The sequence below is a fragment of the Diuraphis noxia genome, unplaced genomic scaffold (genome assembly GCF_037042655.1).
Source record: "Diuraphis noxia isolate RWA-SAM2 unplaced genomic scaffold, SU_Dnox_SAM2 contig0004, whole genome shotgun sequence".
Lineage (NCBI taxonomy): Eukaryota > Metazoa > Arthropoda > Insecta > Hemiptera > Aphididae > Diuraphis > Diuraphis noxia.
In genome coordinates, this window is record NW_028301714.1 from 8,185,336 (window position 1) to 8,209,135 (window position 23,800).

Consider the following 23,800-nt stretch of genomic DNA (forward strand, 5'->3'; position numbering starts at 1 on the left):
TTTCCAAATAACTGTAATAAAATTACTTTTTAAGTGATTTATACGCAATATAAGTTTTTAGTAGAATAATGTATTACTAATTGTTGGTTAAATAATATATATTTACATATGAATAAATATATCATAATATATTAATATATACGATTTATATGTTGTAACTCGAAAACAATGTGACTTGTCCATGCAAAAGAGTAGGTAATTTTTGAATAATATTGAATTACGATAATTTTGAACGGTTTTTCCATAATAAATGTGATTCAATTTGGAGAAAAAAAACTAGTTTATCCAATATCACTTCGTTATTGTACTGTTTATGCCGTTTCTAATTGGCAGTTGGCACGTAAATTGCGTCTGTCCAGTGTATTTTGCGCCGGAAGGTTTCTCGTTGGAGCGTGGACCGCGAAAAAGGGACTTGCTTGTCCGCCCACGTCTCGGTTGTCCGCCCGGAGCGCTGATCCCGGATAGTGTTCGGTGCGCGATCTATGACGATCGTTATTATATTGGCGGGAAGAGTTGCGCGAAAAACAGAAAAATAATGTTATCCTATAATAACAATACGTAAAGGTATATTATTATTATAGACGCATACGCTCGGCGCGCGCTAACATCGCCGCCGCCGTTTTATTGATCGTCGAACCAGCGCGCCGCCGCCGACCCGCCCCACCCCGCCGCCGTTCGCTACAGCTACGACGACGGACGCGACACGACGCGAGACGCGACCGCCCTCAGTCTACCGCCGTCAGTGACAGTGTCGATTGTTGTTCTGTGATCCGTTGTTTCCACCTCCGATAGTCATAATTCATAGCTACAGCGCAAAACCTTCCCCGCCATTCTGTTCGCGGATTTTGTTTTTCAATCTGGAATTATTGTGATAAGAAAAACTTTTGTCGTGGCTCACCCGCGGTAGTGCGATATATTTGTCGGTGTTCGTCAAGACAGCTGATTATTTTTTTAATCGCTCCCGTCACGTCGCTTACTGTTTTTTTTTCTCGTATGTTCGCGATCTTAGCCGTCTTCCACCGCGGTTATCCGCAGCGGAGACACCTGCAGTCGTCGTAGTTCGCGAACCGTCGCCTCGCCACGACTTCCATTGCTACACCTCGGCATAATGGCGAAGGTAAGCAAATTGACAAACAATAAAATGCAATATTATAATGGCTAGTTGTGATAAAAAAAAAAAAAAAAAAAAGCGGTTATATGAAAAAAACAAAACAAAATAATGACAATAATTACGTCCGTCCGTCCCATTGTTTTCGAAAATCGAGTCGGATCTATGACGCGACGCCGTGACAAAATGTAATAGGTACCCGTTACAATTTACAATAACGAACGTATGAAATAACGATTGTCGCGACACTTGGTAATAATAATCATAATCATAATACTACGTGCATTGTTATCGTCTCTCGCGCGTGTCGGACGACGACGTCAAAATCGTGTAATTTCAGTAGGTACAGTATTATTACAATAACTCCGGCGTGCTGTCGGCTATTTTTACATATTATTCGGGTCAGGTGTCCGCCGTCCGCGTGCGGTTTTCCGCGCGCAAGAGCTCGTGGTGGCCGGCGCGGCGCGGAGGGGCCCCTCGAGTCGCGCTCACCTGGTGGCCGCTGTTGCAGTAGCGCGGCCGGCGGAGGTGCTTCACCGCTGGAACGTTGCGGATTTTTCGCACGGTTCTCGGAAGCGAAGAGTTCACCGCGGACCGAACCACCAGCGTGTGCCGCATTTGTCGTTCGCTGAAATTATATTTTACTATTCGTTAACCACGAACAGATCGCGACCGTATCGTACGGTTTTGCGGAATCAGATGAACGATTATAATAATATAATTTATGACGTCGATTAAAATTGTATGTACCTACCTACTTAATCAACGATATTAGGTACTATAAGGATGGCTGTCCTCTATGCGGAACAAAAAAGAAAAAAAAAAGTTTATAAACGCTGTTAACGTCATCGCGGTGTACAAATATAACTCCCGATCGTAGGCACTAGGCATTCTAGCTCTCTCTGCGAAAGTCTTATCTTAACAAAACCGTTGGTTTCGGTTTTTCTGTACAAGAATCTAAATTTTACCATTTTATCATCGGATATGTTACATTGTGTGATTCGTGTTCGTCAGTGATGATAACCTTGGTAGAGAGAGCCCGCTCAGCTAGCCATTTCCCAATATATAATTAGTTACCAACGATAATAATAATACACGTACTCAGCTATATAGGTGTAGATATCCAACACCATAATAATTGTCAAACATAATATGTACGTTTTTTTTTTTTTTTAACGTGATACTAATTGACAATAGGTACTCATTATAACAATATTATATGGTTTGTGGTTTGTACTATCGTCTATGCGCAACGTATTATAGCAGCCCGTATGGGTGTTGCTTTTATTTTTTGAATTTATTTATTATTTTTTTGAAATTAGTACCTATACCTAAAATATGTTTAGTATTTACCATCGTAACCTATTTTAAAATTTCGAACAATAAAATATATTCTATGTTATTTATTCTATACTCGAGTAATGTTTACCTGAAACACAAAACCAACAGTTCAAATGTTACGGCATACCCTATTTATTTACTCAGGTGAATCCTCCTGTGTTTGAGTAGGTACACCTGCGTTTGCGAATTGATTATTTATGATAGGTGCCTATTCTTATTTAGGACATTTAGGTAGGTACCTACGATGTTACAGCAAGTACTTATAGCTTATAGTTACCGGTTGTGTTACTTAAAATATGCGTATGGTTTTGAAAGTAATTAAAATCGTTGTTTTAACTTAGATTGCTAAATTTCAAAAATATATTAACCTAATAAACTTATTATAAGCATTACGTATAATACGGTTAATGGTATTCGATTTAGTTTTTAATTTTTTAATTTAATTACTGACAGAAATGTTGAGAATTTTTATAGATTTATAATTGTAAAATATATTTGTATGTTTATCTATTTCTTTCTAGTATTCTCGCTAATGTTTTAGTACTATGATGTGTAGGTCTATAAATTCCATGTTGGTAGTTGATACTAGTGGGTAAGTGAGATCTCACGTAATTATCACGTAACTAGTCTACGGCATTAAATAGATTTCTAACATTATATGTTAGATATATACTATACCTACCTATTAAATGTTTTTAAACAACAAATTATAAATACATTATTATATACCTACTTCAGTTTTTGTATTCTGTTATTTTTCTATCATTTAAATTATTATTTCAATGAATATTTTACGAGATATTTTATTAACAAAGAGTTGCGAATTCATAATTAACTGTAAGCAACAATAGTAAAAACAACATTAATATAAGTGAATTATATTACTACCTAACATCTTGGAAGAGATATTCCCTAATGGCTGAGTTTCGTAAGAAAGTATGTGATCTTGAGTCATGTAACAAGTCTTCAGTTTGACACATTGACACTGATGACTGATATATAGGTAATATGCCGGGTAATATATAAAATAATAGTAGGTAATTAGTTATTTATATTTAAGTTAATTCTAAATCAATTAGACAATAAGACATCGCTATTAAAATATTTACACAAATAGTAGGTTAAGTATCTATTAGGTACCTAGAGACTTAAAATGTTTTCTTTTTTTCGGCAAGTTTATAATGTTTGTACATAAAACGTATTTTATGGTATAGTCTTAAAACTAGTCGATTTTGTTTAAAGCAATTTAACTGAATACTGATCAGTGATCATACAATATTAGGTATAAATCGAGGTATAAATTATATATTAGTTAATATTTTATAAAATACAAATTTCGGTGTAATTTTTTTTTGCGAGCCCGCAGTAACAATTATATTATTGACTGTTATGTTTCCATTAGTTTCGTATTTTTAAAATGTTTATATTATCTTGATTCAACGTTTGAAACTATCATTTAAGTCATTGTCTAGAACCATTTTTTTTTTAAATTTCAATTTGATAATTATTGTCATAGGAGATAGAACTCCTATGTAGTTAATTCATACTTTAAAAACTATTTTCACACGGCCACAATCAATTAATCAGAAATTTATTCCTATTGTATACAACATAATATATTATATAATAACAGCTAGTAGATATATTTTATTCACTCAATATAAAATTTTTCCCCAAACGCACAGTAGTTTTTTTTATATAATACAATTGTTTTCAAACACATTATATTTTGAAAGGTGCGATCAAGTTAAAAGATATTTTTTATGTAATGACACTGGTAGAAAATTCGTTATATTCTTGGTCATTAATTATTTTGTATTACAAAATTATTGATTGTTTTTGAGTAAACCTTAAATATAATTATAACATATATGTTTAATATTATACATAATATTATGATAGGTTAGGTTAGGTTATGTTTAATAATATACCTTGGGCAGTGTTCTATATAGGTTCAACTATGTAATGCATTTAATTTACGTACACCTGAACCAGTATAGTATGCCAATCTAGCTAGTAGGTATAGGTACCTAATTATTTAAATCTTATTCTAATAAGCTGGAATTGAATACTTTTAGATTCTGAGCGGAGCGAGGAATGTATTGATTTTACAATGATGTTTATTTTTTTTATTTTTTATTCTGTAAACACTTTTTCTCCTTCTAAACTTGCTCAAAAGTATCAAGTGTAACATCTTTTCTAATAGGTTATGTTCTTGAACTGGTACTTTTTTTAGCAGGTCATTTTTTGATTTTCGAAACTGTACTCAAAATAAAAGCGGTTAAAGGAGAAAAAGTACGATTTCACGATTTTATAATATTAAATAATTACGGACGACGTTTTCTACCAGAAATATTGCTTCAAATGAAAAATGACAAGAGATCTTTTTGTTGTATTTTTGATTTTGTCCCTTACGGTTTAAAGTTCGGAAAATTTTAGCCATTTCTGAGCTATTTATAGACATTTAAATTTTGGTAGTTTTTTTGTTGTAATTCGGTTAAAAACATTCGTAAAATCTTGAAATTTGGGTTTGTTTACCTATATTAGCCATACCTGGATATTGTAAATTTTTCAAAACATTTGAGCGACTTTTTAAATCTATGATTTGAAATTTTTTAATAATTTATTATAATATATTATCCTAAACAGATAAACCGTCTCCGCTTAGAATCGTTTTTCTTATACAATGATATTACATCATTGAATTCAAATATAATACCATCCATTATTACAGTAACCCACTTGTAACCTACTGTACAGTTGAGTGACATCCACGACTTACCCGACTTAAAAAAATCAATTTTCTTGATTAATTAATGTTTCCTATATAAGTTAAAGGCTAGATGAATCCATTAAAGTACCTATAAAGATTTTCATTTATAAATTTATAGTATAATTTGATTCTTATACGTATAAATCAAATAATAATATCAACTAACGTGTTATTCACGTTCGTATTTATCCGGTTGACTCCAGTATTAGATGCTTAAACTAAAATAATCAAATGGAAAATATATGTAGGAAGTGCAAAATAACTAAAAAATTGAAATATTTTATGGTAGAATATAGGCGTTCCATATTGTTATTACGATTATTTTATCGTAACAAATAATCTAACTTTTAATAACTCTTGAGTCTTGACAGTACGTGTGACCGGTAGGTATTATTAGCAGATAAAATATGTTTGGCCAATTTACATATTTTTGGTACTCTTGTACTATTTAGAATTCGTATAGATAGGTATAACTTAAAGTTTTTACGGTTATTTATATATCGGGTTTAATGTAAATAATCTACGAGAATCTGTGTAAAAACTCCGTGGGTTCATATTACTATTCCTAGCTTCGGCTGGGTTAAGTTTAATGCTGATTAATAAATCATAATATCATTAATATAACTAACATAATACAAAATTCACTCATTAAATAATAGTTGGTACATCGCAGTCAGATTAAATATTAATGTATTTATATTTTTTAAATTTTAAGTTTATTGTAGTAAGAACCCTTGTAAGAACCTCATCTTGTCTGGTATTTACCGAAACTAATTTTGTATCATACTGACTCAATGCACTTTTTACTCGACTTTTTAAGTATGTTCAAAATTAAATGCGCCACTTTTTATACAATTTCCATGGCTTATTTTTTCATACCTATTTTTATTTTATTTCTTCGAAAAATTAGAACCAATAACCTATAATAAGAGCCGATTAGAGCTATTAATCTAAATATAAATGAAGTATTAAATAATATGATTATAATACTCGCTATAATATTATGACAAGTGTCAATGTCGAATAAATCTTTTAAGTAAACAAACTTAGTCTTAAGACTCTTAAGTTTTTGGGTGTAATTAGTGTGGGTAGAGCAATAATTTTTAAAGTTTGGATAACAGAGATAAAGATAACTGTTTATTATTTGACCATATATTTATATAGGTGCATAGACGCATAGTCGGTTGTTGTAAAAGATGATTTCAATTTAATTAAAAACCTACACCAAATACCTTTTGGCTTTTGGTATTATAGTTAAGGAAGACTGCAATAGATTACGAATAATCATAGTTTCTCAAGACAAATATTTATTAAATTTGATTACTATAATCAAGTATTTAATATGGTGCTTACTTATCTAGAGTACATATTAAAATAATCATTTATTTTCAAATGAAATTTATAATATTGAGAATTTAAGCTTGGTTATTTTATTTTCTATTAACAGTACTTGGAAAAGTATATTAGATTTCTGGATATACATATAAGCACCTTTTAGAATATGCATTATTTTGGATAGGTATTGTAAGTATTACCAGTATTACGACTTACGGGTATCAACTGATTTCTTATTATTTAGCGGATACCTATTAGTTTTTTGATAACAATATTGTGAATTGACATTAGATAAATTAACTTATACAATGCCGATATAGTGATATTACGTTAGATTGCTTATGACGTTTGAATTTTGTCTCGTTTTCAATATTTATTTTAGTATTGGTACAAATTCTTTTTAGTCATTTAGATATTCTAGGTAAAAGTTATTATAAACGTCGTGTTCTCTTGTAAGTCCATTTATAAAATATGAAAATTGAATAAATAATTTTAAAATCTTTTTAGGTAGGATATGAGATTTAAAGCAAATTATGCATTTAATTGAGTTGTACCTATAGGTATAATAATTAATTATGTATTTAAAAAATATTATTTATTACAAATATTAACATACAGTTGCTACAACTTTACATTTAGTAAAATAATATAATGGCTAATGTATAAAATTAATACAATTAAACTTAAAAACTTGATACCAATTAATATTAATGACAATATACTCTTCTGTATTAGTTCTGATATTAGTTTATGACAAGTGGTTGGTAGCTCATTAAAAACGTTCTGAATAGCAAATTGTTTCATTGCGTTATAAAACGAATAAAGAGGCTATTTGACGTTTGCTCCTTCATTGAACACGCACAAAGACTTTGGTTATAAAATATAACTGTTAAATATTCGGCCTATTTAGTACGATGATTATTGTTGAATATGAATAGAATATCGTGTTGTACATTGAATATAGTTTAAAATATTTAAGTTCAACTTTTTTCAGACTTGTTTTTTTTCTTTCAATTTATATACTACAAATCTGTTGTTATTTTCATTATAGCTCAATAAATCATGAAATAGTATTATTATTGATATTTATACTTGCCTAATAAAATTGTGTTTAATTATATATCTAGCATTTTTTTTTTTAATTTAACGGTTAGGTTAGGTATAATAGTAATTAGTCCCTTAAAAGAGAACGACTAAGGAACCAACGTCAATGAAATATCGGTTTTGAATTTAGTTAAGTTTAACTATTGTAGGCTGAATGCCAATACCAGGGCGGTTAGAGGCCCCCTATTTGTTTTAATCGTCGATCATCGATGCATATTTCCGTTATAATATTTTTATGCATTTTTAATTTTATTTGTATGCAATAAACGATGTGGCTAGGGTAGGGAGGCAGCAATGGGAATCCATATTTCTCTCCCTATTCACGATTCCAAATCTGAAAAAAAGGTATAATACCTAGTAATTAAAAACTCTTCTTAATTTACTTGTATGGTCACAAGAAATTAGTGTTTCTTTTATTAGTTTTACTGGCCTATTTTTATTGTAACTGAATATAAAATAAAATAAGTACTTTTATTCTCCGTCCTCAGTAAAAAATATCTTTTAGTAATAATCTTCTTCTTCTTTTTCTTCGCCTTCTCTCCCAACTATTGGGGGTCAAATCATCTCTTTTTCGGTCTTCCTCTTCCTCTTTTTTCATCCACACTCATGTTTTTTGTCACTGAAACTATCTCAGTTTTTTCTTTTCTTAAATGTCCTAGCCATCTCAGTCTATTCTCAAACAATTTTTCAACTATATTGGAGCCACTCATCCTATACTACCTCTTATATACTCATTTATATTCTGTCCTCTCTCGTCACTCCACTCATTCACCTTAACATTCTCATCTCCGCAACACTAATTTTCTTCTCCATTGTTTACTCAATCTTTTAGTAATAATCTATTAGTAAAATATATAAATTGTAAATTTCTTGAATTAGAACTTGATAAAAATAAAAATAAATATTAATTTAATACCCAAATTAGAAGGCTATAATTATTATTGAATTATTTGATGTTTGATTCTGAATCAAATTTTACTTCCCCAATATAGTAGTTATAACTATCATAACTTCTATGCTGCTAAGTTATTCCCAAAAACTATCTGTAATATTCTTTAATGTGAATGATGCCTATTTATATGTTTAAATATTTGAATTGTTTTATTTATAGAATTTATAATAGTTTGCAAGAACTATGATTTTTAGAAGTTATTTGAATGAATTTCTCAAAATTCACACCCATGAAATTTAATTTTTTGCATTCCTGAACTGCGTAGGTTTTGTAAACATTTAGATCGTGCTTTATAAGCCATATGTTATTATATAAATGGTTGTTATATGCTTTGATAATTAGTATTTTTATTTTGGCATACTTCCATGCTGTTTTGTGTCTGTTGGTGCACACAGCCACACAGGTATACATCAGTAATTTACATAATACTACAACTTACTATTTCACATTGTATTATAACATTTAGCTTTAATTTATTCAGCTCCCGAGGTGATATGCGTACATACCGTGTGTTATGTGTTGTCGGTACCGTGTTTTTTCCGCTCGAAAACTCGTCCCATTGATATGTATCAATGATGTTTTATCCTTTTAATTTTGATTGGGCGTCACCTAACTATATAGGCATGGTGCGGGTAATGTGTGATGCGATTTGTAATAATATTATATTAGTAAAACGTAATAAGTTGTTGGATATTGCAGTAAGTCATTAGCGAAATTAAAAACTATCATCATATAATGTTATGTTTTACTTTTAAGCAAACCACAAAAAAATGTTTAGACGCAGTAAATTAAGCGAAGTTTGTTTATTTTAGATGTCATGCACATATCCGTGATAAATTGGTGGGCTTTACAAAAGATTATTGTTCCGATTATTGTTATATTTTGTATTTAAACTGTGGAGAACCTATATAATGTAATATACTAGGCATTTTCAAATATTTCATATAGTCTTTCGAATTTGTTTCTTTGTTAGAAATGTTGATTTAAAAATTATTTTGCCCTCAACTTCTGTTCAGTACTTCAGTACCTACATCATCTTTCACAGTTTCTTGATGTACAAGATGACTTGCTCCTATTGTGATTGATGTTAATCTTTATTTTCTTAGCTTGTTCAAACTATATACATTACAGTACGTCAGTACTCCTACTATGCTATAAACATATTACCTACTACATAATGGTATAGATACCATTATAATAAAAAATACATTATCACGGTCCGCTGATGTATATAATGTTACGCTTGCACGATTCGTTGTTGGGGACATTCCAAGGTCTTCTTGGGAAGTTTGGGGTCGGATGTGTATAATAATACAAAGACCAAGCAAAACAATAATAAATTATGATATTTATTTTGATCTACCTATATAATAATATATAATATAATATAATAATATATTTTATACTATAGGTAATAAATAATATTATTTAAAAATGTTTATTTTAAATCGTTTATTATTTGAATTTACGAAGTCTTACCAAGTTAGTTATTTGTGTTATAAACACTAGTAACCTAACAAAAATATGTTCACGAAAATCGGTCATATTAAATTATTGTTTATTTCTTTTTCTTTTTATTCTGTAAAATATACTTTTTCTCCCTCTAAACTTGCTCAAAAGTATCAAGTGTAACATATTTTCTGAAAGGTAATGTTCTTGAGCTAGTACTTTGTTTAGCAGGTCATTTTTCGATTTTCGAAACTGTACTCAAATAAAAGCGGTTAAAGGAGAAAAATACGTACAATTTCACGATTTCTTAATATTAAATAATTATGGATGACTTTTTTTTTTTTTTTTTAATTATAACAATATAATTAATATAGTATAACATATCCTAGACTAATAAACCGTCTCCACTCAGAATCGTTTTTCATATACAATGATATTATATCATTGAATTCAAATTTAATACCATCCATTACAGTAACTCACCTGTAAACTACTGTACTGCAGAGCGACATCCACTTACTCGCTTTTTATACTCAAATTAACAAAAATATTTTTTAGATTTTAAGTGAATGAAAAATTCTTAAAATTATATAACACACTTTCTATCATCGTAATGGAAACTAGAATTACAATCTACCTAAGTGTCCTTCGAAAATTATCTTTAAATTGTTTTAAATATTTATAATTTATTAGTTGTTTGGTATAAAACACTATATTTCCTAATAATTTATAATTTACAATTATTATATCTAGGTACCTACCAATAACCGTGAACATGTTTTAGAAACAAACCTTGAAAATTTGGGTTAAGAGGACCTTAGTGGGGATCTTAATTAGTTACGTATTATATAAACGTATTTTATAGTTATTAATAATTAACTAAGTACCCGCTATCTACAGAAAATAAAGTAAATACTTATTCTAAAAAAAAAAAGATTAATATTCCATTTTACAATTGTATTATTTAGAAAATGTACAAAATGAAAGTAAATTATGCTCTGTACAGTGTACGTATCTACAAATGATTTTTGTATTTGGTAGATTGTGCCTGTACTACTTTCTAATACATCTAGATGGTACTCTATACATTGTTATTATGTTTCATTTTACCACGGAAAATTATTTTAAAAATAATGAATATTATGATGTTATGGTTTATTTCTTATATGTCTTATCATATTCATGTTTTTACTAAAACATTTCACGATATAAGTACTTACACTAATTGGCAACACATAACTGCGGTTTTCCTTTTAAATATTTTACATGACAAAAATTATTAAGTGTCATAAGTTGACTAAATATTGACTAAATACAATGTCGAGTTTTAATTAAAATACCAATCCAAAAAAAAATGTTTCAATAAATGTATAATTATTATTTATTAATAAAATTATTTCGTTATGTAATTAAACATAATTTATTATCAAATGTTTCAAATATTTTTATTTTTTCATTTAAGATTTAACATTTTTATGCTTATGCCCGTGCTTATGTAAAATTGATAATGGTTATTTTTAATGACATTGATATCCGTTTTACCTTCGTAGACTTTCCTTAGGCCCATGAATAATTTGATTGTATAAGTAGGTAGTTGACATGTATTTAGGATTGGTACTTGCTTGTGTATACGGTAACCTATTGTTAGGTAGCAATTGTTGTGAGTAATTTTAAATTGTGATCTCAATTTTTGAGGCCTATAGCCTGAAAAATTAGGTCGGTGAAAAATGAAGCCAACATTTTTTTTTTGGGTTCTAGCCATTTTACAACATTATAAAAACACAAATTAGAGTTATAGTGTTAAAATCTCTATAATCGAGTTGTCTAATCTATTTCTGGTACTAGAAATCTGGCAAAATAAATATTTTATGACATTTTGGTTTTAAAGTACTGTATATTAACTATATTAACTACATTAACTACATTAACTACATTAACTTAATCGCTAAAACTAAAGCTACTAAATGTTAGGTATAAACTATTGTTTTTAATGAATATCATTCCAATGATTGTTCATTTCCTAAATTTATTATTGTAATAGTTCATATTTAATCAATATGTTTTGGTGTTATTTCCAAATTTGAAATTTATTTATAGTATGATTTTTAGTTTTTCTTTCAAAATCATAAAAAAATGTAAATCAATGATGGTTCATATTGTCAGTGATTTTATTTATTTAAAAAAATCATAATTTAAGTACCTATGTTGTTATTTATTGTTGACTTTTTGGCTATTAAAATTATCTAGACTTTATAGGTAATTTAATTGTTTATATTAAATTCAAGACTATATTGTACCATTTTAGCATTTTAGTTTTATATAAAAGACAATTAAATTAATAAAGAGTTGTCATGGTTATGCTGTATATATAAAAATGAAGAGGAAGTGACGCACCTGTTAACAACCAAATGGGATTGTTCACATGTATAGGCACTGTGTTTGTAGACAGTGTAGTTCCTGCTTGCCCCTCTGTGTTCTAAATAAATATGTATTATTTTGTGTAACAACAAAAAAATAGATTTTACCTGTTTAATAAACCAGCTCTATTTTAGTTCATTAACAAATGAATTAAATTCAATGTATACAAATAATTCTAATTTCTAAGCATAATATTCTGACAGTAAACATAATTATTCCAGTAAAATATTAAAGAATTATTATTCTTCCAATCGTAGGTGGTATTAGGTACATTTTTAATATGACACATATTGTATAAAAGGTTTAAAAATATTTAGAACTTTTAGTGAGAAATTATTTATAGGTATATGCGAGCATATGTATTATTTTGTAAATTTAGTGTTCTTGTATGAAAATTGGAAACTATTAATGATGTTTTGTCTTTTGTGTTTTTAATTTTTGATGCTATAATTATGGATTTTACATTATTATTATTTATTAAATTATAAACTAATTGATAGTATACAGGAGATTTCAAAAATATCTAATTTTTTTATGTGGTGGATGAATAGGTTATTCGACATAAACATAATAAATATTCATGGAACACATCATTTTGTATATATCTACTTATGTTATAAAATAAGTAGTTTTTAATTTTATACAATAATATTTTACTAACAATTATATTTATTTATGTTTTAGGCTCCAGGAGAAAGCAAGATACCTGTGCTTCATTCTAACCAACTGAGATCTCGATTTTCTAATATTTCAAGTAAAGTCCGTTCACATCTTGATGGTTCCTATCGCACGTCGTCTCCATCTATGCTGTTTGGACTTTTTAGCAATACTGAAAATAAAGTGCATCCACCCACTCGTCCATCTTCACTTTTTAAGCCTACTAGTCGTACCACAGTGACTGAAAAAGATGTCGGAAGTTATGTTGATTTGACTCGCCATTCGAAAACCGGTATTCTTAGGTATTTTGGTAAAACTGTCCTGGGTCCTGGGGATTGGTGTGGAGTAGAAGTTGAAAATGGACATGGAGTTTGTGATGGATCTATATGTGGAGTAAGATATTTTTCTTGCCGTGATGAATGTGCATTGTTTGTCTTGGCACATTTGGTACGTATATCCAAATGTCAAAATGTTATTGAACACAAAACAGAAGCTGAAATTATGTTTGACAATGGCTGTACCTCCACTTTGGAAAATTTGGATTCAGATATTCTTAAAACAGAATTTCCATTTGAATGCACTGACAGCCTTGATATACTATCACCGGATCAAATGGTTGAATTTAGAGGTGATGAGGCAAATTATGACGTTCCAGGTCTTCTTTTTAAGATGTCACCTCATCAATTAACAGAAGTATGTAAATTAATTTAAAATATTATTCAAAAACATTAACTTAATAATTATATTTGTATTATGTTTCAGTGTATTTCTGACGGAGATGTCACTATGAATGATTTAGAAACGATTTCTATGCCTAAAGATGACGATTTAGTTTCTCCAGTTCTGTCTTCAGAACCCTCTAATCATACTATATCTGAACATGATAGTGCAAGTGCCTATCCAAAACGCTCAACTGTTTCTTTTGGACATGTTTTTTATGATAATTTTACAATTGATCGGACTCCATCGTTAGAAGATTTGCCCATGGATGATTTTTCGTCAAAAACAACAACTGAAGTGGTACCAGTCCCTAGTATTCCTACAATAAACACAGTAGTTACAAGCATAACCAGCGTTAGTAGTCTTGATACTGGTTATCAAGGTGATTGTGAAACTAGTCGTCCTACCAGTCGTGGAGCTATGGTTAAACGAATTGGACCAACCGAACCAATGACAGATTCAGACTTTTTCACTGAGAGTGAAGCAGAAGATCATTGTCATCGTAAAGCTATAGTTATTGATGGTACATTATACTCTGGCGATGGTATCAAACCTGAAACTCAACCAGATAATCAAAACCATCCTGGTCCCACTATTGAGGAAATGGACTCAAGCGGTATTTACTCTGATTTTGACAGAATATTTGAAGAGCCACCTGCGTTCAAAGACAATTCAGAACCAGTTTCTTCAAATAATTCAACTTCTCCCTCATCTGTTAACAGCCAACAAATTCATTCAGTTTCAATTGATCAACCATCTACTTCAACCATATCTGAATGTACAGAAGATGCATCTAGTCCTGCTAGTAAACGTTACAAACGACCTACACCTGTGAAACCAAAAACCTTGGAGGTACGACAAGATCAGGAAAATAGAGCACCAAGAATTAGAAAACCAGCAGGCCGTTGGGATGCTGTAATGAATAAAATAGAAAAAAGTAAAACTGATCAGAAAAGCCGTGTCAATCGGTTGAAGGATGTCAAAAGCAAGATAAATTCTATTAATCCATTAACAGTACCATTTACTAACAGGTTAAAAGATTCTCCCACTAATAGTGAACCATTGCCTGTCAGATCTCATCTTCATAGAGAAAATACACCATTGAAAGCTAAAAGGTATTTAAGTGTATAATAACCTAACTTTTATAATTAATCTAAATAATATTTAATATTATTTTCCAGCCGTAGAACTAGAGGCCGTGGGGGATCAGAATCCAATTTACCAATGTCAGACCAACCACCTAATTCTTCTAGGCAGAGGTGTATTCCTAAGAGTTCTCAAAACAGTTCGAGAGATAGTTCTTTTAGCGATCTCAGTGGAGAAACCAAAATTACTTTGAAACAAGCTACATCACATCCTTCTCTAGCCAGTAAGTAATACATATTATAAATTTGAATGGTAGGTATAAAAAAGTATTAATATATTAATATACAGAGTGTAAAATAAAAAACTCACAAATATAATTAATTACATTTGTATTCATTTTTACCCTAATCAGCGGGAAAAAATTATATAATCATTTTTTCAAATAATTTTATTTAAAGTAAAAGTTAGGTACTTTATGTTTAGTTAATTAATAATTATTTTAATTAGTTTATTCAGTGGCGATTTATATTATGTTATAAAGGACGATATTCTAAACTATTTAAAAAAAAATGAGGATTTGTTGAATAGAGAGAATGAGAAAGAGTGATAAATTTTAAGTTATATTATTTTTATTGTTTGAAAATATATTATTTAAGATTACCTAAAAATTCCTTAACATAAAATAGTAGATAAACTTGATCAACCTTACTATAATATTATCAAAAACAATAATTTAATTTTAGAAAATTGGTTGAAAAAAATTTTAAATTGAAATCATTTATATTTGGCGAAAAATTAATTATTAGCATTAATATTAAAAACATTTACATATTATATTTTATCTTGTTGAATAAACACAATAATAGTTGTTACAAAATTAAAATCTTTCATTTTTATATAAATGCATATAAACTTATGATGTAATATTATTCAAGTAAATTGAATATTGAATGATGGTTATATATTATAATAATATATAAGGTGCTCGTGATGTCTAATTATTAATAAAGGGCAATATGTAATCTCCTTGACGCCGACCGTGGTCTTTGTGTCAGCCGTAAATGATGATTGGTGCACCAATTTTAGTGCAGTTATAAGTAATATTGTGTAGGCAGTAGATATCCTTTTATCTATGCACGCGTGCACAAATAATCACAACTCCACTGCGAACAAAAAAATGAATGAAAATGTTTGTTTATAAAATAGTGTTTGCAAATAAATATACCTGCGCTATAGGCAACCTAACATACTTTAGTAAGCTTTTTGTAGTATATCTTTATTTGTAGTGGAACTTACTATACTACATATTGTATTGTCAATATATTTTATTGAGCGGCTTGCTGCAAGTGACCTATTTTTTTTGCTTAAAAACATACTTTACAAAAAATACTCTTCCGTCTTGTAGAGTGATCTAATTTCAACATTTTTTTTTTTTTGTCAGAAAGAGAAACATTTCTTACAAGGCGCATTGGATTTTCAAAATACTATTACCATATTAAAATACGATTTTGGAGTTGGCCATTTTTCGCAAACTTTTATTATTTTTATCATGTTTGTTTTAAGCAATAAAATTAAAAATTGAAGTTCAATGTCTCCTTAGAAAATTATCCTTTTTTTAACGGAAAAAAATTAATCATACCTGTCTACTTGACGATACGTGGGAATTTTTTTCTGTAAAGCGTGTTTTGAACAAAAAATAATGTATTTCATTTTTGGTTGAAGTTGCTGTTGACTTATATTTGGATGAACAGCGTATGCATAGATATCCACGGTCGGCGGAAACGAAATTGCATATTGCCTAAGTATTGCCCCTCAATAAAGACACATGAGCAGTCTCCTAATTATTAAGCCCAAGTTAATGCGTATAAAAAGTAAAAATATGCACTGAAAATGTTATTGAAAAAAATTGTTAACTCTAGATATAATTTGACATTCATATCAAATGTGAAAAAAATACAAATAATATGTGATAATTTTTAAATTATACTATATAGCTTGTTGTATATGCGGTAAAAGTATTTTTATTTATTCAATTTTAATTAATAAGATACAAAATAAATAACATAGCCTTAATGGCTAAAACGTAAACTCACATTTTTTCAATAATTCATTGATAATTTTTATATTTAAATTATTTCATTTTTAGTTTTAAGCTGATGTGTTTTTATTAAGGGGCAATATTTAGGCAATACTTGTGGTAGTAGTAAATTATTATATTAGTCTGAGTGTAATTTTATTGTATGTGGGTACCTACCGGTACAAGTAGTAAGCTTCGCGTACATACAACATGCAAATGTTAACGGCGCTGCCCACCGAAAATGGCAAGTGTGATTTTTTGTTGAAAACACGTTTTACAATAAAAATTCTAACGCATCATTAATGGTCCGATTCATTAAATTTTTTTCGTTAAAAAGGGGATAATGTTTTGCAGGATGCATTTAAATTAGATTTTAGATTCTGAACGAAGTGATTTACTAGTCGAAAATAATGCTTCGATTTCAAACTTTGGTTTCCGATGTAAAATTGAAGATCCTTGGTGCATTATAGAGGTCAAAAGTAAACATTTTCCAACAGTTTTCAAAAAAATCGAGAAAAACAAAAAAAAAATGACAGAAAAACGGGAATTTTTACGCAAAATCAGTTTTCGACCAAATCGATTTTTTTATATGGTTGTAATCCAAAAACTAATCACTGTAAATACTTGAAATTTTCACCAAATGTTTATGTTAGTGTTATCTATATACAGTTTAATTTTCAAAAAAGCGAGTTAGTCGTGTATGTCGCTCTGCTGTACAGTAGGTTACAAGTGGGTTACTGTAATATGGATGGAATTAAATTTGAATCCAATGATATTATATTATTGTATACGAAAAACGATTCTGAGCGAAGACGATTTATCTGTCTAGGATATATTATAGATTATTAAAAACTTTCAAATCTTAGATTTAAAAAGAAAATTTTTTTATGAATTTCTACCTTCAAATAATTTGTGAATTTTCGTGATTTTTACGTATTTTGTCAAAATTCAAACTTCGAATGCTTATAAAAAAAAGTTGTGACTATGAATTTATTTTATTTTTCAACTGCTATTGTAACAATATGTTAAGAGCCTTGTATAAAATTTTCAAGATTTTCTGCCTAACAAATACATTTTTATCGATATTAATTTTAAAAAAACTAATAATGATCGAAAATTTCAAATGCCTATGAATAGTTCAACTTAATTCGAAATTTTTTGAAAATTGCATGGTGGACAGAATATACTTATATATAAACATTCGGTGAAAATTTCATGTATGGTCATTTGTTTTAAAGTTACATCAAAAACCAAAATCAATTATGTTGAAAAATGAGTGTGCGTAAAATTCCCCGTTTTCCCATTAATTTTTAGTTTGTTTTTCTCGATTATTTAGAAAAGTATTAAGAATTTTTTACTTTTGACCCCCCAAAGTACCAACTAGATTAACTTTCTGATCGAACGAGGTACTGAAGTCAAAAATCGAAGCATTTTTACTGCCCCAAAACGTGATGACAGACACAAAAAAAAAAAATCACATCATGGTAAATTCAATATATTCATCGCTCCTCTCAGAATCTAAACTTTTGACTTTTTTTGAGATATTTATTGACGACTGAAATTTTCAATTTGTCTGAAAATTTTTTTTTGAAGTGTCGATAAAATTTTTATGGCCCTATAAAAATACTTGAAAATTTAATACAGAGTTCCTCATAAGTTATTCTTATAGTGATTAAAAAATTATAAAAATACACAGTTACGATTTTTTTTTATTAGCATTTGAAGTTCAAATATTGACTTAATACATAAAAATTACGGAAATTTTCAAATTATCTTAGATCGAAATTCATAAAAGTTTTTCTTTTTATACCTAAGATTTGAGAATTTAAAATTTAAATACTTGTAAAAAAAAAATGTGACTACATTTCTTGTATTTTTCAACTGCTATTGTAAAAATATTTTAGGAGCCTGGTATTAAATTTTCAAATCTTAGGTATAAAAGGAACATTTTTTATGAATTTCTAGAATAAAATAATTTACGAATTTTCATGATTTTTACGTATGTTGTCTTAATTTTGACAACATGCGTAAAAATCACGAAAATTCGCAAATTATTATAAGCTAGAAATTCATAAAAAATTTTCTTTTTAAATCTAAGATTTGAAAATTTAATACAAGATTCCTTATAAATTTGTCAATCTTTATCACAAAAAAAAAATGTCCACTGGAAATTCAAATTAAATTTTTATTAGCATTTGAATTTCAAATATTGACAAAAATTCGTCAAAACCATGAATATTTTCAAATTATTTTGTAGTTCAAAATTCATAATATTGTTTTTATTTATATCTAAGGTTATAAAATGTAACACCAAGTTTTCCATAAGTTTTGCTTCAAATAGCTATAGAGAAAAGTTGAAGCGTCATTATAGGAAAAATGTTTTGAGCGTTTGATTTTTAAATTTTTATGAAATCGCGTAATGATAACGATTTATCCTCAAACCAGGTATTCGTATATCTAATATAAGGTATTATGAATTATGATAACTACACTAATTTATGAACCATGCCTTATGCAAAATGCGTCTTAATTGAAAAATAAAATATTTGTTTCAAAATAGAATATATGACAATATTTAAATATAATATATCCTAGACTGACAAATCATCTCCGTTCAGAATCGTTTTTCGTATACAATGATACCTATCATTGCATTCAAATTTAATCCCATCTATTACAGTACTTTGCTTAAAGCAAACAAAATACAAATAGTAAAAGCTTGTAAAAATTGGCTAATTCAAAATCGTATTTTACGATTTAGAAATAGAATTTCAAAAATCCAAGTCTAATGTGTCCTGTTAGAAGTGTTTTCTTTCCGAAAAAAAATGATTGAAATTAGATAATTCTACGAGTATTGAAAGTATGTTTTTGAGAAAACATTAGGTCACAAGCAGCCTCCTTAATATTCTTTGTTTAATATTTGATAACAATAAAATATGTTTTATTTGTGAGAAAAGTTATATTATAATTAAATTAACTTTCGTCATAACTTATATATTTAAATATTTAATATAGGTATTATATTGACATCATAATATGATATTATTATTATATACAGGGTGATTTTTTTATCGAAGAACACTCATTATTTAAAAAAGTATGAGTGTATGAGTATGAGTGTTCTTCGATAAAAAAATCACCCTGTATATTATTTTGATCAAATATTTTTATAAATATTTTTTTTGATAAAATAGAATTAGTATGGGAAAATTTCTTAATGTATGAGAAAAATTAACATTTTTTCCATTATTATTTTCACAACTAATTAGTTATTAGTGTTATTACATAATAATGTTTCATATTAGGATAATATATTTTTCCATAGAAAACTAATACTGAGTTGTATTATTTATTCTTTTTACATTCTACTATTAAATTATCATATAGCTGATATATTCAATATTTTGATTATAGGGCAATAATGTGATGTACCTAAAATAGATATATAACAATAATTGTTTGCGGTTAATGTTTTCTTAAACTATAAGTGAAAATAATTACACGATGATAAATCGGTGTGAACATTTAATGGAAAGATTGATTTTACGAAATTACTTATACAAAATACAAATACAATAAATACATAAATTCTTATAATAAATCTGATGACTGATACCATCTTATATATCTTTTCAAAATGTAATTTAATAAAAAAAAAGTTTGTTCTTTAGTATTTATAGGGAAAATATATTTATTTATTTTCTATTTATTGTTTACGGCATCAACAACGAGGTTATTAGCCGACCATACATTTTTTTTTTGAATTTACATTAAAGGGAAATATAATATTATTACCTATATGTTTTGATGAAATTTTTTTATTTTGTCAAACTTTTATCTATTTAATTTTCCTAACAGTTATTTTAATATATTGTTACTATTTCCTTCTTAAAAAAAATTCCACCACAGTGAACCGTATGCAACACTGCATTAGAAAGTAAAATGTGGTTTTCATTTATAATATTTTACTTAAAAAAAAAATGTTTTTTGTTCCCGTCATTCACTCTGCTACACATATCATATTTTATTGAAACTGTTTAATAACCAGTGTCTAATGAAGACGTATTGTAATCTCGTCTATCCGTGTTAGGAGACTTTAGTAAAGTAGTGGTAATAATTTTCATTTTATAAGGAAACCGAGGCCAACTAGAGCGAAAATATAACTTATTCTTCTAATACATTTTTATTTAATTGTTAGTCTTTAAGATGATACGCATACTGCAAGGTATTTTTAGTTTTTTCAACCGAGTGAAAACTCTTATAATTGGAAATTATGGTCACAATTATTTTGAAGAATTATGTTTAGGTTAGTTTTGATTATCTTAATTAATTATACCTATTCTTAAAACGCTTATAACAAAAATATACGATGTGTATTTTTTTTGTAGATAAAAATTTTAATCTGCGCTCATCGTCTGTAAATGTTGTGGTACCATCTGTGCGCAAACATTTGACTACGCCCTCAAAAGGAACTCCTCAAAACCGAAGATTAAACTCAGGTACAAGTTTAAAAAATACATTTTAATTTTTTTAATATATATTTATTATTGTTTATGAGTGTCTGAGTATGTTTATCAAATAATATTAGGTTAGTATTACAAAATTAAGTATACAGTCACTATCATTATTTACGATCAATCTATAGGTAAATAAATTCAGTCAGTCGTACATATATATTACATTGTTTTATTAATATTTCGAAAAATTTATTTTGGTTAATGATAATTAGTTTTTACGTGTGTTGTATTTTTTATACGCATGATACGATGATTTTATTTTTATTTATTTCAATCATCACATTTATCTAACTTTGAATTCTGATACAATTATTTGGTTTATAAAATATAGTTGATTTACATTTTGGCTGGTATAGGGTGGGAGGAGGATTTACACTAGTCACTAATAACCCACTATGCATTTAGTATATTAGTATATAAAGAAATAATATAGACCCTAAAGAAGAATACATTTTGGCTTAGGTATTTTACATTCCAGGCCGATACTGTAACTCATCTGAAAATTGTAACTATTTGAGAAAGCTGTATACGACATATCAACCTGCGCACATTTTTGTGGTTATTGCAGTGTTTATAGCCGTTTAGGTATTGTATACAATATATATAATAGTCATATACAGAATGAACACAGTGGCATTAGTAGACTAATGATATGTAGACTACAATATATGTTATTTTTCTCTTCTATCATCATCTTGCGATTAAAAACAACTTGCAATTATTTTTAACCATAAAAAACTACTACAATTTTAAAAAAGGTTCGCGATGCCAATGAGCGCGTTGAACCAATGAAAATCAATGCCGATAACTAGTTTTACTTGCGGAAGCTCTGTTTTCTGATATACGTGTATACTGTGTAATTCTATCTCTCTGATGTTGTCTCATTCATGTTGGGATTATTATTTAATAGATCTTCTGTTTTATTCTTACACTGATGCATGATATTTTTTTATTCTTTAAAATATATGTTAATTGTTTCTATTATGTATACCATATGAAAATATGATATATATTGATATTTCAGTATAAAAATATGCACAATCAATATTATCATTTAAGTTGTATACCGTGTATTGTCATATACTATAAATTCTTGGACTTTTATGCTGAAAATTTATTGATTTGGTCGAAAAAAAGTTAAAACTGTTATTGATAGGTAACTGCCTTATATTAAATTAGAATACATCATTAATAGTTTAATAATTTAATAAAAGACTGCAATTATTGTAGTTCTAATTTCTAAGTCTGGTAAATAGATTTTTTTGTTTTATTTTAAATTATAATTATATCACTAATATTATTTGTATTGATAGTTCAGTCAGTTTAGATGGTTGTTGGTACAATGGTACCAATATTATCAACTATCTTATTCTTATACGGTTATATATTTTTATAGTATTATGGTTATCGCCTTATAATATAAGACGATATTTTTTTTAACGATATACGTTTTATAGAGCTCTTTGGTGACGAACGCGATAATATATAGGCGCATATAGATCACTCGATGGATTTCTCGACGTATAGTCACGTGGTTCGATTTCGTGGGGGGCCGGACTGTAGGAATATTAGAGTATGATAATAGAAGTGGTGGAGGTCTGTGGGAGTCATTCATCGTGACACCGAAACACGTGCGCGTTACCCGTTTATGTTGTAATAATAATTACGCGCAGGTATATAATGCGTACATCACTATAATTTATAATTTATTATTAACCGTTGTACTATATCGATACGGAGGTCGAATCCTCCGATAGTGTCGACATGCATGCGTATGTGTTCGTTAGTCGTAACGTTTTGTGCGAATCGTATCAACCGAAATTAAAATATAGTAAACAAAAAAATTTTAGCCATCACTGTGTGGGTGACTGGAACGGTTGCCAACGACAGTTCAGCATTCGAAGGTCGGGTACTATAGCGAAGCCGGCCCGTAGCGGAAGTTCTCTTCGAGATGTTACTACTATTAGTTTTAATCCGCCGGTTTTCGTGAGAGCTCGTACGCGCATACGTGTACCGGTGTCTTATCAATAATATCGCCGCTTCATTCGGATCCGTATTTACGCTGTTCTGGAGCAACATTTTTACGCTGTTTGATATTTATTAATAATCTGCATTCATGGATTACATGTCGGTAAGGTAAAATTTCAATATAGGTATTGACTCCCGTCAGAGACTATTAGGAACTCATTGACCTTATTACAACGAACTTGCCCTTTTCTCGTTATACAATGAATACTAGTATAAATATATTCCGCATATTATT

The 23,800-nt window shown here is 28.7% G+C and overlaps 1 protein-coding gene across 4 annotated transcripts in view; it reads left to right on the plus strand.

Moving 5' to 3' along the window:
- The first annotated feature begins 724 nt into the window (after window positions 1-724).
- toc (toucan) overlaps window positions 725-23,800 on the plus strand; it is a 42,159-nt gene continuing 19,083 nt past the window's right edge. Inside the window, exons 1-6 of one of the 4 annotated variants that reach the window (XM_015515122.2) lie at window positions 725-1,117; window positions 13,165-13,830; window positions 13,900-14,972; window positions 15,039-15,226; window positions 21,219-21,326; window positions 21,409-21,519. In XM_015515122.2, coding sequence (XP_015370608.2) covers window positions 1,109-1,117; window positions 13,165-13,830; window positions 13,900-14,972; window positions 15,039-15,226; window positions 21,219-21,326; window positions 21,409-21,519 — 2,155 coding nt within the window. In that variant the 5' untranslated portion in view covers window positions 725-1,108. Of the gene's footprint in view, window positions 1,118-3,023; window positions 3,042-13,164; window positions 13,831-13,899; window positions 14,973-15,038; window positions 15,227-21,218; window positions 21,327-21,408; window positions 21,520-23,800 lie in introns of those variants that run through there. The other 3 variants (XM_089225408.1, XM_015515123.2, XM_015515125.2) reach the window with 3 other exon arrangements.